The 16,618-nt window shown below is 43.3% G+C and overlaps 1 protein-coding gene across 1 annotated transcript; it reads left to right on the top strand.

Moving 5' to 3' along the window:
• Positions 1 to 400: 400 nt before the first annotated feature.
• On the top strand, positions 401 to 12,113 carry LOC141130279 (uncharacterized). The gene is made up of 3 exons (XM_073618122.1): positions 401 to 1,550; positions 10,202 to 10,278; positions 11,838 to 12,113. Exons 1-2 carry the CDS (start codon positions 449 to 451, stop codon positions 10,258 to 10,260), a joined length of 1,161 nt encoding a protein of 386 aa, XP_073474223.1. The 5' UTR covers positions 401 to 448; the 3' UTR covers positions 10,261 to 10,278; positions 11,838 to 12,113.
• Positions 12,114 to 16,618: the final 4,505 nt, after the last annotated feature.

Genomic DNA, 16,618 nt, shown 5'->3' with positions numbered 1-16,618 from the left:
TTATTATTCATCGATTTTAAAAACTGACTGGTTTATGGCCCACAAATTTTTGCAAAATATACAATATGGCCCTCATACTAAAAACCTTGGCGATCACTGATATAGAATATTCAATCTTACGTTCACTTGCAGTCCTGCATTTCTGATTTAGTCCTAAGTGTGGTTAGTACATCTGTATAAAATCTTTCTCAATACACATAACTCCAACTTCTAATTTCTGATAAATATGCTTAAACACCCACTCAGTCCCTATAATATGATCTAGAGCAGATGTCTCTAAACTATGGCCTGCAGCTAGGGCCTGGTCTTACATTCACTTGCGTTTCTGCATTATGATCTGGTTCTAGGTGTGGTCAGTACACCTGTATAAAATCTTTCACAACACGCATAACTCAAACGCCCACTTAGACAGAAGAGAGAAGACGTTTGCAGCAGATAAGTAGTAACTATGGCAGTGCTATCAGCTTCACGAGACTTCAGGAACATAAAGCTTCAGAACTCTTACAGCTCAAAAAAAAGTCCAGTCCACTTTGTAGAGGGGAGACATTTATCTATCACAAAGGTTTATAAAACCTTGACCAAAAAAAGCACGGAACTTAATGAAAGCGGGAAGAAAATGTTAGAAACCCTGAAAAATATGAAACCACATAGTTTTGAGCACATTCAACAAGAGTTTCCAGTCTGTCGTCTACAGCATGTCACTGGCGAGTCCTCTATGGATGGAATTTATGACGAGGAGCGTTTCAAGATAACAATGCGAGCCATTCGTCCTGAATTTAGAGACCTCTTATTCTGGAGTGCAGAAATCGCACCAGAAGACATTAGGGAGGCACGCAAAGAGTCATTTAAGGAAGCCAAGGAAGTGCTCCCATCTTGGATGGCTAAAAGATATGGGAAAAAAATTAAAGCTCAATTTGCCAACTCTCCAGCTTTTGATAAATCTTCACGGTATGGTAACTTCAAGTTCTCCTTCCACTTATATGATCTTCTGTCTCTGTACCAGACTCAGCACTGTGGGGGTGAAAAGCCACAGCTGAGAATTTTGGGTACTGACATTTACAAGCAGGAGATTACGCATTATATATTAGTGCACAGCCCTGACCAGAGTCACCAGTTCAGGAACCTCTCAAATGTTCACACTGTCAGACATGGTTTTGTCTACCTGAGGGATGAAACAGTGTATTGGAGACCAGAATCCACCTCTATTTATCTCAATGTGAAGATTGCTGAGGATCCTGGTCCAAGGACATGCCACCTACCCTGCAATTTTTTTAAAGAGCAAGGCTATTGTTTTCATCTCAGAAATGAAGAGTATAAGGTGCTAAGTGTGTGGAACCATCTGGTGTTTGCATTCCATCTTCCTAATCACCGTGGCCTGGAGATCAAAAAAGAGCAACTTCTAAACAGCCTGACGGCCTGCGCTATAGCTGACTCACCTTTGATCGATGAGTATAAATGGCTGGAGGAAAAAGAGGCTAAGGATATTATCCGTAAAATGAAGAGTAATTTTAGGAGACAAGAAAGAAAGAGAAGTTCTCAAGCCCTAAACGGTAATAACCTGCAAACCTAGTATTCTTAGAGCTATGTTAATCATTAATTTGCTCTCATTATATTCAAGGGTTCAAGCTAATGATTGGAGTGTATGCGAACAAAGTCAGTCTCGATTAACAAAAATGAGACATAAAGATTGTTACTTCATAAATAAATAGGTATAGCTAGTAATTGTTACTTTCAGCTGGAGCTGGACTTGTTCTGTAATTTCAGAAACATTTTATTGCTTATCTAATCCATTTCTTCGCTCTAGAACAGTGCTTCTCAATCAGAGTCATGTGACACCCCGGGGTGCTGTCTGGGTTCCCATGGAGTGCCACGAATACTGAACCCAGTTAGCCCTGGATCAGCATCATGAGTTGCCATCAAGCTGACTGGCCTCCAGCACTTCAATAATCAATGACACTCTAGGGCCAGGATGCACAGCATCATTCGTTGCGATGATGGCCAGCTCACCCGAACCATGGTAACGCATGCCTCTGATCTAGGGCAAGCAGAATGCATGGCCTCCCTCAGCATTCAGGAGAAGGTGGAAATCCTCTCTTATATATAGGAGAGACTCTGATGTATAAACAGGGGGCTTTGACGTTATGGGTGGACGTCTGATGTAAAACAGGAACTCTGATGTACATGGGGAACTTTGATGTGGGGGGGGCTGATGTGTAGAGGGGATTCTGATATATGGGGGGGACTCTGGTGTGATGGGGGGGCTCTGATGTGATCGGGGGACCTCTGATGTGATGGGGGGACCACTAAAGTGATGGGGGCTATTGCTATGATGGGGTACCTCTGAAGTTTAGGGGGCTTGTGAAGTGATGGGGGACCTCTGATGTGATGGGGTACCTCTGAAGTGATGGGGACTACTGATATAATGGGGTACCTCTGAAGTGATGGGGGTTCTGATATTATTGGGTACCTCTGAAGTAAAAGTGGCTTTTGATGTGATAGGGGGGACCTCTGATATGACTGGGTACCTCTGAAGTGAAGGGGGCATGTGATGTGATGGGGAGACCTCTGATATGATTGGGTACCTCTGAAGTGAAGGGGGAATGTGATGTGATGGGGGGAACCTCTGATATGATTGGGTACCTCTGAAGTGAAGGGGGAATGTGATGTGATGGGGGGAACCTCTGATATGATTGGGTACCTCTGAAGTGAAGGGGGCTTGTGATGTGATGGGGGGACCTCTGATATGATTGGGTACCTCTAAAGTGAAGGGAGCATGTGATGTGATGGGGGACCTCTGATGTATTTGGGTACCTCTTAAGTGAAGGGGGCTTGTGATGTGATGGGGACCTCTGATGTGATTGGGTACCTCTGAAGTGAAGGGGGCTTGTGATGTGATGGGGGACCTCTGATGTGATTGGGTACCTCTAAAGTGAAGGGGGCTTGTGATGTGATGGGGGGACCTCTGATATGATTGGGTACCTCCTGAAGTGAAGGGGGCTTGTGATGTGATGGGGGACCTCTGATGTGATTGGGTACCTCTAAAGTGAAGGGGGCTTGTGATGTGATCGGGGGACCTCTGATATGATTGGGTACCTCTTTAGTGAAGGGGGCATGTGATGTGATGGGGATCTCTGATATGATTGGGTACCTCTTAAGTGAAGGGGGCTTGTGATGTGATGGGGGGACCTCTGATATGATTGGGTACCTCTGAAGTGAAGGGGGCTTGTGATGTGATGGGGGGACCTCTGATATGATTGGGTACCTCTTAAGTGAAGGGGGCTTGTGATGTGATAGGGGGACCTCTGATATGATTGGGTACCTCTAAGTGAACGGGGCTTGTGATGTGATGGGGCACCTCTGATGTGATTGGGTACCTCTAAAGTGAAGGGGGCTTGTGATGTGATGGGGGGGACCTCTGATATGATTGGGTACCTCTTTAGTGAAGGGGGCATGTGATGTGATGGGGATCTCTGATATGATTGGGTACCTCTTAAGTGAAGGGGGCTTGTGATGTGATGGGGGGACCTCTGATATGATTGGGTACCTCGTAAGTGAAGGGGGCATGTGATAGGGGGACCTCTGATATGATTGGGTACCTCTAAGTGAAGGGGGCTTGTGATGTAATGGGGCACCTCTGATGTGACTGGGTACCTCTAAAGTGAAGGGGGCTTGTGATGTGATGGGGGGGACCTCTGATATGATTGGGTACCTCTGAAGTGAAGGGGGCTTGTGATGTAATGGGTACATGATATGATTGGGTACATGATATGATTGGGTACCTCTGAAGTGAAGGGGGCTTGTGATGTAATGGGGGGACCTCTGATATGATTGGGTACCTCTGAAGTGAAGGGGGCTTGTGATGTGATGGGGGGACCTCTGATATGATTATGTACCTCTGAAGTGAAAAGGACTTCTGATGTGATGGGGGGACCTCTGATATGATTATGTACCTCTGAAGTGAAAAGGACTTCTGATGTGATGGGGGGACCTCTGACGTGAAGGATGGCTTCTGATGTGACGTTACTTTCATCAAAGGTGGTTTTGTGCATTGTCCCCCCGGCTCAGGTTTCTCATTAAAGGGTTACATTTCTGTTTTTAGATTTTAGACCAGTGTGCCTTGAGATTTTGATTACTTTATAAGGGTGACACGATTGGGAAAAAAAGGTTGAGAAATGCTAAGCTAGAATACCCTTGTATTAAACTCTTAAAACAACTCTGGCTAAAAAAGTATTGGTCATAACGGCCCCAGAATTTCACTAGAAATTAAACAGAATTTCTTGGCCTCCTTTTCAAGAAATAGCTTAAAAATGAAAATAAATGGACAACACGGATTTCCTCACAGCATCTGATAAAGAATAATGACAGATTATTCTAAAACGTGGTTTAGCCTACAACAATGTGATATTTTTGGAGTAAGGATGAATGACAGGCTGTCCTAGGTAGCAAAGCTAATGTGTAATTGATTATTTAGCTAAGAAGAGCACCCGACAAGTAAAACAATATAATATTTGTGATAAAATAGCTTTACTTGTTTTACAAAAGGCACACCATTAGGATCTGTCTGTATTGTTTCATTTATTATATATGATATGTTTTTTTCATTTCTCAAACGCATATAACAAAACACTTTCAATGGTATATTTTAAAAGAGCAATATTTCATTGTTGGGGGTGCTAATTGATCAGAGTATAGAAAACAGGATTACGAGCAATCTAGTAGACAGGGTCCAATTTATTCAACATATAAATATTTATAAAATTAATATAATATATTTAAATATAATATAATAATGTAAATTTATAATAAAATGTTATAGAGAGAGGTTAGATATATAACACAGTAGCTATGTACGTATTTATTTATATAATATATAATTAGAAATATAAATAAAATATAAATAAAATATATTCAAAATGCATTAATAATTCATTTAATTTCATTAATTAATAATTCATTAATTAGCACCTAACATATAGTGGGTATAGAAAGGAATACCCCCCCCCTTAAAATAATAACATTGTGTTGCTTTTCAACCTGAAATGAAGACAGACACTGTGTTTGTTTTATCCAGCTGTATTTACTATTGCAACTTATAACATCCAAGTGAACGATATAACACCAATAGGTCAGGAAAAAATAAATAAAACCACTGAGTTGGAAAAAGGATCACCCCCTTGCGTCAGTATTTTGTTTAACCACATTTTGCTTCAATTTCAACCTTTAGTCTGTTGCGATTTGTCTCTACTAACTTTGTACATCTAGACTTTGCCCGCTCTTCTTTGCAGAACTGCTCAAGTTCAGTTACATTTGATGGTGACCGTTTGTGGACGGCAGTTTTCTAGTCGTTCCACAGATTTTCAATGGGGTTTAAGTCTGGGCTCTGACCAGGCCATGCAAGGACATTCACCTTTTTCTCCTTCACCCTCTGTGTGCTCATTTTTGCTGTGTCATTGTCATGTTGGAAGGTAAAACTTCTTCCCATTGACAACCTTCTGGCAGAGGGCAGCAGATTTTAGTAGAGAGTAGAGACAAATCCCAACAGACTAAAGTCTATAAATTACATAGTTACATAGTTAGTAAGGTTGAGTAAAGACACCAGTCCAACCTGAGTGAGTGTCTACAATTGTCCCTATCCCTATCCATTGTGTCTCAATAAGATGCTCATCTATTATTATTTATTTAAGGTCCCCATATAGTACTGTCAATTTATGCAGCGCTCCACACATACATCACACACTCACATCGGTCCCTACCCTCAAGGAGCCCACAATCCAAGGTCCCCGACTCCATTCATATACTGGGGCCAATTTTTGGACAGAAGCCAATTAACCTACCAGCAGGGGCGGACTGACCATTCAGCCACTCGGGCACTGCCCGAGGGCCCCGGGCCACTAGGGGGCCCCATCAGGGTTGCCAGCCTCAGTAAAACCAGGAACAGTATGTAAAAATCTGTGTTTTTTTTTACATCTGTCTCTGAAATGGCCCTTACCTACATCCTCCTGGTCTAAAAAGCCTGAGATTATAGCTGCCCCACCTCTCCAGTACCTTCTGACCCAATAGCAACATCTCTGTGTATACTGTGTGATTGTATACTGTGTGTGTGTTTGTGTATTCTGTGTTGCCCCATAATCTCTGATTCCCTGGGGGGCCCCATGAGTTGTCAGTCCGCCCCTGCCTACCAGCATGTCTTTGGAGTGTGGGAGGAAACCGGAGTACCCAGAGGAAACCCACGCAGACACGGAGAGAACAATGCAAACTCCAGGCAGGTAGTGCCATGGTTGGGATTTGAACTGGCTACAAGGGCGAGTTCAGAGAGTGGTGATAAATGGGGAGTACTCAGAATGGTCAGGGGTGGGTAGTGGGGTTCCCCAGGGTTCTGTGCTGGGACCAATCCTATTTAATTTGTTTATAAACGACCTGGAGGATGGGATAAACAGTTCAATCTCTGTATTTGCAGACGATACTAAGCTAAGCAGGGCAATAACTTCTCCGCAGGACGTGGAAACCTTGCAAAAAGACCTGAACAAATTAATGGGGTGGGCGACTACATGGCAAATGAGGTTGAATGTAGAAAAATGTAAAATAATGCATTTGGGTGGCAAAAATATGAATGCAATCTATACACTGGGGGAGAACCTCTGGGGGAATCTAGGATGGAAAAGGACTTGGGGGTCCTAGTGGATGATAGGCTCAGCAATGGTATGCAATGCCAAGCTGCTGCTAATAAAGCAAACAGAATATTGGCATGCATTAAAAGGGGGATCAACTCCAGAGATAAAACGATAATTCTCCCGCTCTACAAGACTCTGGTCCGGCCGCACCTGGAGTATGCTGTCCAGTTCTGGGCACCAGTCCTCAGGAGGGACGTACTGGAAATGGAGCGAGTACAAAGAAGGGCAACAAAGCTAATAAAGGGTCTGGAGAATCTTAGTTATGAGGAAAGGTTGCGAGCACTGAACTTATTCTCTCTGGAGAAGAGACGCTTGAGAGGGGATATGATTTCAATTTACAAATACTGTAATGGTGACCCCACAATAGGGAGAAAACTTTTCGCAGAAGAGAGTTTAATAAGACTCGGGGCCACTCATTACAATTAGAAGAAAAGAGGTTTAACCTTAAACTACGTAGAGGGTTCTTTACTGTAAGAGCGGCAAGGATGTGGAATTCCCTTCCACAGGCGGTGGTCTCAGCGGGGAGCATTGATAGCTTCAAGAAACTATTAGATAATCACCTGAATGACCGCAATATACAGGGATATACAATGTAATACTGACACATAATCACACACATAGGTTGGACTTGATGGACTTGTGACTTTTTTCAACCTCACCTACTATGTAACTATGTAACCAGTGACCCTTTTTACTGCTAGGTGAGAGTGCTACCCACTACACCACTGTGCCACCACTAATTAAAGCAAAAGGTGGTCCAACAAAATACTGATACAAGGTGGGGAGTCCTTTTTCCAAATTAGTGATTCTGTTTTTTTATTTTTTTTATTTGTTTTTTTCTGAAAAGTTGGTGTTCTATCTTTCACTTGGATGTTGTACGTTGCACTGAGTAAATACAGCAGGATAAAACAAAAACTGTGTCTGTCTTCATTTTGGGCTGCAAAGTAACAATATGTGCTGGGGGGGGGGTTCTTTTCTATACCCACTGTACTAAATAAGAAGTTAAGAAGGAGGACTACACTGTTGGGGACAGACTTCTCAAAACAGGGACAAATGGTAACCCTACAATAAACCATAATCATGAAATTAGATGAAAATAATTAAAAAATCCAAAAAATAAGTCAGCACTAGAGCAAACTCTACAGGCAAGTGTATACCTACAGGATGAGTGGAACTAAAAGTTTCACACATGATATTGATCCTCAAGTTGTAAAGTGCTTCGTAAACTGTCGGTGCTATATAAATCCTGTATAATAATAATAATAATATTACCCCCAGAGATGTTTTATATATATATATATATATATATATATATATATATATATATATATATATATATATATATATTTTTTTTTTTTTTTTAATCAGATCATTCTTTATTATTACTTTTTCATACAATATACAAAAACAGACAACATAGAGATGTTATATGTTACACTACATCAGGATGAAGCCAGTAATATTTTTTATTCAGTTTTTATTTCAGAACTAGAGGTTTCTTGCATACATTCAGTTTGCTCTCTCTAGGGAAAAAGCATGACCAAAGGCTGAAACGATTGAAATCCAAAGTGAAACTCACTGCTATCCCTGGCCTTGAAGCTGTTTAAGGTGTGAAGCCTGAGCGGCAATCTTTGTGAATATAGCTCATAAATCAACACTGAGCTTTGATATAGAAAAGGTGTGATTGCAACAGCCAACCACCAGGAATATTTTTTTTTTTGTGAAATGCTCCTTCTCTGAGATAAAATAAGGCTTTCAAGGTAAGTTCATAAGTGTCATAGTAGATAAGTGGTTACATTAAGCTCACAGCCGCCCGTGGTGGTTCCTGGGCTCTCCGGGACCATGGGAAGCTACTTCCCCAGAGTAAGCAGGAGGAGCTCCCTCCCGCGATTGATGACCCCGGATGGGAGGTCTATTAGGTCCCTACTAGGGTCACAGCTGTCATTATAAAAAATGGTAAAAAGAAAGAGAATTTTATAAAATAAATAAATATAATTGTAAAAAAATTCAAGCAACCCCCACCCATCCCTCTGCACGCACTCCAAAAGCGCAGCACAGGGCATGTATGTAAACATTAATCACGCCACCCATGTGAGGTATCATAGTGAATGTTGGGGTGAGAGCAATAATTCTTGGCCCATAATTCAAAGTTTAATCTAACCTGGTCTGATAACCTGTAAAAGGCTTTTAAAGCATCTCCTACGGAGAATTTGGGGTACCAAAATTTTTTTTTGCAATTCCACATGCGTGTGCAAATTTAAGAATTAACACGTTTGGTATCTATTTACTTGACACAACCTAATCTTTTATATTTAACTAAAAAAAAAAAAAAAAGTGGGTATAATAATGTGTTTGAACTAAAATACATTTTAGCGGATATTTTTTCCTGAAACTATGCTTTTAATAAATAACTGAACAAATAACGTGCAACCCCCCCCCCCCCCCCCCAAAAAAAAAGAAACAATCATCATTTTATTCTCCAGGGTCTGCTTTGAGAAAATATATACTTTTTTTTGGGGGGGGGGGGGGGGGTAGTAATTTCTAGCAAAAAAATGCAGATTTTAACATGTGTGCATAAAATGGAAAAAAAAAAAGCTAAATTGCCTGGTAGACAAATGGTTAAAGCTGAACTCAGTATAAACACATTTTGTTTAAATCCATTCATCATGCGTCTTCTTCTTGAATCTTGGTGCGCTTTGTGTATTTCTTCCAGAATCCGGTGTGAGACTTCCTGTACTAAAGACCGCTCACTGCTGCTCTCTCTCCTTGTGCACAGTGACGGGTCTTGTCTCCGCCCCCTCCTGTAGTTTTCTGTAGGCAGTCTGTAGAGGGAGGAGCCTGCCGGGCCCCTTCCACAGCTCTGCTATCTGCACAGGCTGTGTACAGCACAGTGACAAGGTAATATCTGGGTTTTTACATGCATTTGGTGTGCACAAAGTAGATTTATATCCTCTCTGGCTATTGCGGAATATATTTAAAATGAGAGTTTTTAGCCCCACAGGAGGGGGGGCCAGTCCATAAGGGGTGCTGGGGTGCTGCATCCCTAGTTTGCATGCGGGGATGCATGCGGGGCGCCGGACTCATAGGTTTCTGTTAGTTTTTTTTTTTTTAAGCCACATGATTAAAGCCTGAGGCTCTAATTGGCTCAAAAAGGGTTGGGCTTGGGGCGCAGAGCACTTGTGACACCCACTTGTGACACCAGTGAATCAATATTCGCTATTCTCTTCCAGTTTCTCCTCCTGGCCAATCAGGACTGGAGGCGGATCGGGTTGGCCGGGAGGAGAAGCCGAGGAAGCTGCAGCGCTGCAATTGTGGAGGGATGAGTGCGGACTTGGGGGGGGGTTTGTTTGCTACCCCCCCACCCAAAAACTTTAGCACCAGCCGCCACTGTAGCCCAGGGTTCAGCTTTAGACATTCCACACCTAAGTGATATTTGTTCATGGAGAATTATTAACTGTAAATTAACATAACAGACTGATATAAAGTCAGGATGCATCAGAATGATATAATTCCATCTTTCTCATTGGCAGGTCCAGCGAAGACCAGGCGTACTCGGGACCCACCTCCTCGAAGTGCCTACTTGCGGTGACACAACCTCTAGACTTGGGTTTGTCTCAATTTGTTGATCATATTTTGTCTTGTCTAAAGCTGGCCATACATTGATCTAAATTCATCTATTTAACCACTTCAGGTCCGCCCCATAGCAGTTTAATTGGTACAGGGCGGCACGTGTGCGCCGAACACGTATATATACGTGCTTGCACGCACGCTACCGGCAGCTCGCTTCTGCTGTGATCACACACATCAGGAGCCTATCGGCAGTTATCGTGGACTCAATGTCCATCGGCACCCGCCGATTGTTCAGTACACAGGCAGGACGGCGATCTGCTTATGTAAATAATGCAGATCACCATTCTGTCAGTAGGGAAGGCATTGATCCTGCGTTCCTGCAAAGCAGGGACATGGATCCTTCTCTTCCCCTAGTAAAAGGACATCCCACACTGTACAAGAACACTGGCTAGGCCCACTAGTTAACCCTTTGATTGCCCCTGATGTTAACCCTTTCCCTGCCAGTGTCATTAGTACAGTGAAAGTGCATATTATTAGCACTGATCATTATATTAGTGTCACTGGTCCCCAAAAAGTGTCAGTTAAAGTTATGGCCCCTACAAAATAGGGGATAGATTTATGGCATTTTTATTATAATTTTTTTTTTATTAGCAATGGCGGTGATCTGAGATTTTTAGCGGGACTGCGATATTGCGGCAGACAGATCGGGCACTTTTGACACTATTTTGGGACCATTGACATTCATAAAGCGATCAGAGCTAAATATAGCCACTGATTACTGTGTAAATGTCACTGGCAGGGAAGGGGCTAAACACTAGGGGGAGATCAAGGGGTTAAATGTGTTCCCTGTAGGGGGGGGTGGGCTACCTAGGACATGACAGGGAGCATTAGATCCCTGTCATGTCACTAGGCAGAACAGGGAAATGCCTTGTTTACATAGGCATTGCACCGTTCTGCCTCTCCTCGTCGCAATCGCGGGCCACCGGCGGACATCAAGTCCGCGGGCACGCCCCCCACGTTGCGCGCTGGCGGAGCACACGCCAGCTAGCCCGGGATTACGAAGGGACGTACGGGTATGCCCTTTTGCGCACCCATGCCATTCTGCCGACGTACATAGGCGAGCGGCGGTCGGGAAGCGGTTAATAATAATAATTAATAATCTTATTCCTAACCATAATCTTACCTTACCCTGTAACCCCTGAATCTAAATATATCCTAATTCCTAACCACCCACACCAATCCTAACCTTAACTCCTAACCTTAACCTAATCCCTAATCCTACCCCCTAAACCCTGACCCTGATTTAAATGCCAAAGGTCCAGTCTCATTGCCAATACTAGTGGTGCCACTAAATGTAGCATTACTCAATTATTGGCACCAAATCCAAGTTCTCCACCAGACCAATGGTGGGACTGACACATGGTGCCCAGAGCAACGGCTCTCCAATATGGGGTAGTTTATAGAATACCAAAAAATGGCTTCCAAAACACCATCACTACAAGAGAAATAACTTTTACTATATCATTGTCACCTTTTTCCATTTTCCATTCTTGAGCTTCACCTTCTTCTGTTCTTATCACTGTTTTTCTTCTTCAGAGGTAGCAGAACTTGGAGTCGATGGGTGATGATGGACTGAATTTAAAATATAATGGACCCGCTGGGCTGGGCTTTATTTGCTTGCATGAGGAGTGTTGGATTCCAACCACATCCGTGATTGATGAAACCCCTCCAAATCTCATGGACAATCTTCATGTCATTGACGCCAAAGCATATTTTCACTGCTTTTCTTTAATCGGATGAATGTTGTAATACTAAAAGCGATCTCTTTAATAATTGCAATCTATATTTGTATAGCATTAAAAAGAAATATTCACTTACATTAATGGAAGTGACTGTGTCTTGTTTTATGGTATCTGTATAATAATTTTATCTTTAGTAATAACGCAGCTACAGTACGAATCCATGGGACTTGCATTATCAATGGCCACCAAGCGGCCTAAGAAGAAAGACGTCCAAATGCAAAAAAATGGCAGCAGGCATAGAGCAACATCCCCCCCCCAATCCATATCAGACCCTTATTCGATCATAAAGCCCCCGGCAGGCCAGGAAAGGGAGGGGATGAGCATTGAGGGCCACGTGCCATATTAGATTGTAAGCTCTTCTGAGCCTCTTAATCCTCTTGTATTTTATTGTATTATAACTGTATTGTCTCCCTTTTATATTGCAAAGCGCTGCATAAACTGTTGCCGCTATATAAATCCTGTATAATAATAATAATAATAACACGGGAAGGGGGGCACAGCACCTTGCCTCCATATTGATAAGGACAAGGGCTTCTTCCCCACAACCCTGGATTCGGTGGTTGTGAGGCTGAGAGGGGTAGCTTATCAGAATCTGGAAGCCCCCTTTAATAAGGGGGCCCCCAGTATCCAGCCCCCCCATGTGAATGAGTAGGGGTATATTGTACTCATTCACCAACAAAGCGTCAAAAAGTTAATTAAAATGCACACACAGTTTTTGACAGGGCCCACGTGTCTGGTATGGTGTTTGGGGGCCCCCAGATCCTGATCCCCCCAATGTGAATGAGTATGGGGTAGATAGTACCCCTGCTCATTCACCAAAAATATGTAAAAAGTAAACAAAAACACTAAGACAATTTTTGACAAGTCCTTTATTAAAAATAAGTAAACATGTCCCCCGATGTAAATCCAGTGTCAATCAGGATGACCTCTGTCCACCGATTCACACATGGGATGGGGTCACACGGTGATATCACTGAGTGACCATAGCTGTCTCTCTGAGACCCCCATGCATGACGCCATAGGGTGAACCTGCCCCCATATTTGCTCACCAGCTGGGGAGAAGCAGCTGTCATTTGGTATATTTCTCTGGACGAGGCCAGTCATGATCAGTGGGCGGCGGGATTTTTTTTTTTGTGCAGGTAAAATTGACATATTAACAGAGATGCCTCCAGATGAATGTTGCAGCAAAATACAGTTCCAGGGGCCCCTAAGAATGATCATGATGTGGCATCTGTCTTGATGTCAGAGACATGAAGACAAGATCAACAATGGTGGGGAGCCATTGTCTAACCAGTCTGGAACATACTGTAGCTTCTCCCCAGCAGAAGCCATCTATTCAAAAATCTACTCGGGGTCTTGGTGCCTACTATTTGCTACATTGCTGCTGTATTCATGTAGACAGACATAGATCGGGATTAATCTCCCCCAGTAGTTATTAATTTGCTCTAGGTCTCTGGTGGAGAACTGAAGGAACATCCACAGGGGTGCTCAACCCATGGCTCCCCAGCTGTTGCGGAACTACAAGTCCCATGAGGCATTGCAAGGCTGACAAGTACAAGCATGACTCCCAAAAGCAGAGGTATGATGGGACTTGTAGTTTCACAACAGCTGGAGGGACACAAGTTGAGCACCCATTGCCTAGAAGGAGCCTGCCTCCTCCTTGCTGATTATGCTATATGAGTGGGCGAGGATGGGGCCGTCCTGTATTATTCGCCCCCTCCGGACCTGACCTGTGATGTCACATCTAGAATTGGAGGGAGGTGGAGCTGTTCAGCAGACACTGAGAGAGTTTGCTCGGTCAGCCTAGTCCCTGCTTAGTATAGGGCAGCCATGAAATCCCCTCCACAGGCTCTGTATTCTCTGTATAGACAGGTAAGGATGTGTTCATGTGGCCGGTGTTACCAATACAACCGTATTACCTTACACATCACGGATACTACAGACTTGCCTGGAAAGTGCTGTGACCATTGTTAGTACACTGACTGTCTGTATCATATGAATGTTTATATTGTGTAATAGAGAGATTCTTCAATGTGCACTCAGCCAAACATTTCAATGAATGCAAAATAGAGAGAGAAGAGAGAATGAGAAAGATAGGAAAGAGAGAGAGAGAGGAGATAGAAGAAAGAGAGAACGAGAGAGAGAGGAGAGAGAGGAAAGAGAGAGGAAATAGAGAGGAAATAGAGAGGGAGAGGAGAGAAAGAGAGAATGTGAAAGAAAAAAATGATAGAGGGAGAATGAGAAAGAAATAAGGAAAGAGGGAGAGAAGGAATGAGAGAGAGAGAGAGAGAGAGAGAGAGAGAGAGAGAGAGAGGAAATAGAGAGAAGGAGAGATGAAAGAGAGAATGAGAGAGAGAGAGAGAGAATGAGGGAGGGAGGGAGGGAGGAAGAGAGAGAGAGAAGAGAATGAGAAAGAAGAAAGCGAGAACGAGAAAGAAAAAGAATGATAGAGGGAGAATAAAAAGAGAAAGAAAGAAATAGAGCAGGAATGAGGGAGAGGACAGGGAGACTGAGAGAGAGAAAGAAAGAGAATGAGAGAGAGAGGAATGAAAGAGAGAATGAGAGAAAGGAAAGAGAGAATGAAAAAGGGAATGAGAGAGAGTTCAAGCCAGCCATAGAGGCACTAAAAGACAAGATATGCAGAGCCTTCTATGCCACCAGGAGACAGCTGTACCACCTAAAACCACCAGTGAGAGTCTGGCTCAGAATTTTTGATAGCATCATCACCCCAATTCTTCTTTATGGCAGTGAAGTTTGGGGTCCATTCACCTACCCAGACCAATTCAAATGGGACCCCAGCACAACAGAAATATTCCATCTGGAATTCTGCAAGCACCTCCTCCAAGTCTATCGGAGTATCTCCAACAGTGCTTGCCGGTCTGAATTGGGCAGATTTCCCTTACTTCTTGCAGTACAGCGCTATCATACTGGGACCACCTACAAAACAGCAGTCCCAACTCATACCACCATAAAGCCTTACTAAACAGTAAAGACCAGTCCAAGCCGTGTGGCCTGCAACAACTCATTAACACCTTGTCTATCCCAAACTCTCAACAATGCGGCCTGACAAAATCTCAAATAAAAAACATAATCAATGACTCCAAAGAAAAACATGTTGGAGAATGGAGAAATGAGCTAACAAACTCTAAAAAAAATTAATTGTTTACCAATCATTGCAGAGAAATTACAAACTGGCCCCGTACCTGGAGGTGCTACAAGACCCCAAAGACAGACAGACCCTGAGCCTGTACAGACTGAGCGCCCACAGCCTGGAAATCCAATTAGGACAGCACAAGCCGAGGTGTCCTCCCACACACCAATAGAAAAACGGTCATCAAGAAAAAGAAGCAGCCGGCAACTCCATAACATCAAGCATATTTATTGTAAAGCCTTCACAGTGAGTACAGTCAGCAGCAGACTAGTTTTGGCGATAAGCCTTGTTCACAACACACCATGTCTGAATGGACACACAGAGCAGCGGCTTGGCTCAGGTGCCCCCATAGCAAGCTGCTTGCTGTAGGGACACTCTCCTCTCTATCTCCTCTTCCTCTCTCTCTCCCTCTCTCTCTATCCCTCTCTCTCTCTCTACCCCCCCTCCCCCTCTCTCTCCGCCTGGGAGGACCACGTTGCTGCAGCGTGTGCGTGGGCCCAGAAGCCTGTCTGGGGCCTACCACAGCGGCAGGGGAATGGTCCTGGGCTGTAGTCCTACGGGAAGAAGATGGACAACTGAGAAGATCCCAGGGGAGGACCCATCATGGAAGGATCATGCAGAGTGCTGGTCTGGAGAGGGGCCTGGTGACTCGGTTGGAGGACGTATCCTAAAGTAATCCTACCGCATAGTACTGCCGGGTCGGCTTAAAGGTTCTAGTGCTGTGTTTGCTATCCATCATAAACCATTACATCCTGTGGCAGAGGATCGTACGGGTTTTGTTCTATTCAAGTCTGTGGCAGAGACTTTTGTTCGTGCTACGTACTGGCTGCTAGGTTAGTGAGAGAAACCTAGTCAGGCGGGCAAAGATTCAACTCTAAGAGGAAAGTACATTCATCTACAAGATTCCAATTCCTAATAATACACTAAGAAAAGGTATTTGAACTTCCCTGCAACTCTTCTTCTACCTCTTTCCAACTACTTCCTACAGTTACGTTTATTAAAGCATTGGAAAAGATACTCAAGTATCCGGTGCCTACATTGTATGGTATTAAACTCAACGGGACCCTAGACCCGGTTCTGGTGAAATTGAGGTAAGGAATGTGATGGTAACAGCCCGCTTTAAACCACTAGCTCCACCGTGAGTTATTGCTACATTTTGTTTTACTGACGTTCTCTCTCCTTTGTTTTGACTCATTTCATGACGATTCCCAAAAGGATCCTAGCAAAGCTTAACTAATAATTTATTGTTCATTGATTCATGAAACACATTTTTTTGGCATACAAATATTTGTACAATATATGACGTGGCTCTTGTAGAGAAGAGATTGGAGATCCCTGATATAGAATATTCAATCTTACTTTCACTTGCGTTTCTGCGTAGTGATATAGTTGTAGGTGTGGTTAGTACACCTGTATAAAATCTT

Source organism: Aquarana catesbeiana, linkage group LG01 (genome assembly GCF_042186555.1).
Source record: "Aquarana catesbeiana isolate 2022-GZ linkage group LG01, ASM4218655v1, whole genome shotgun sequence".
NCBI classification, from domain to species: Eukaryota; Metazoa; Chordata; class Amphibia; order Anura; family Ranidae; genus Aquarana; species Aquarana catesbeiana.
Note: the sequence above shows the minus strand (reverse complement) of the source record. Positions and strands in the feature narration are given on the sequence as shown.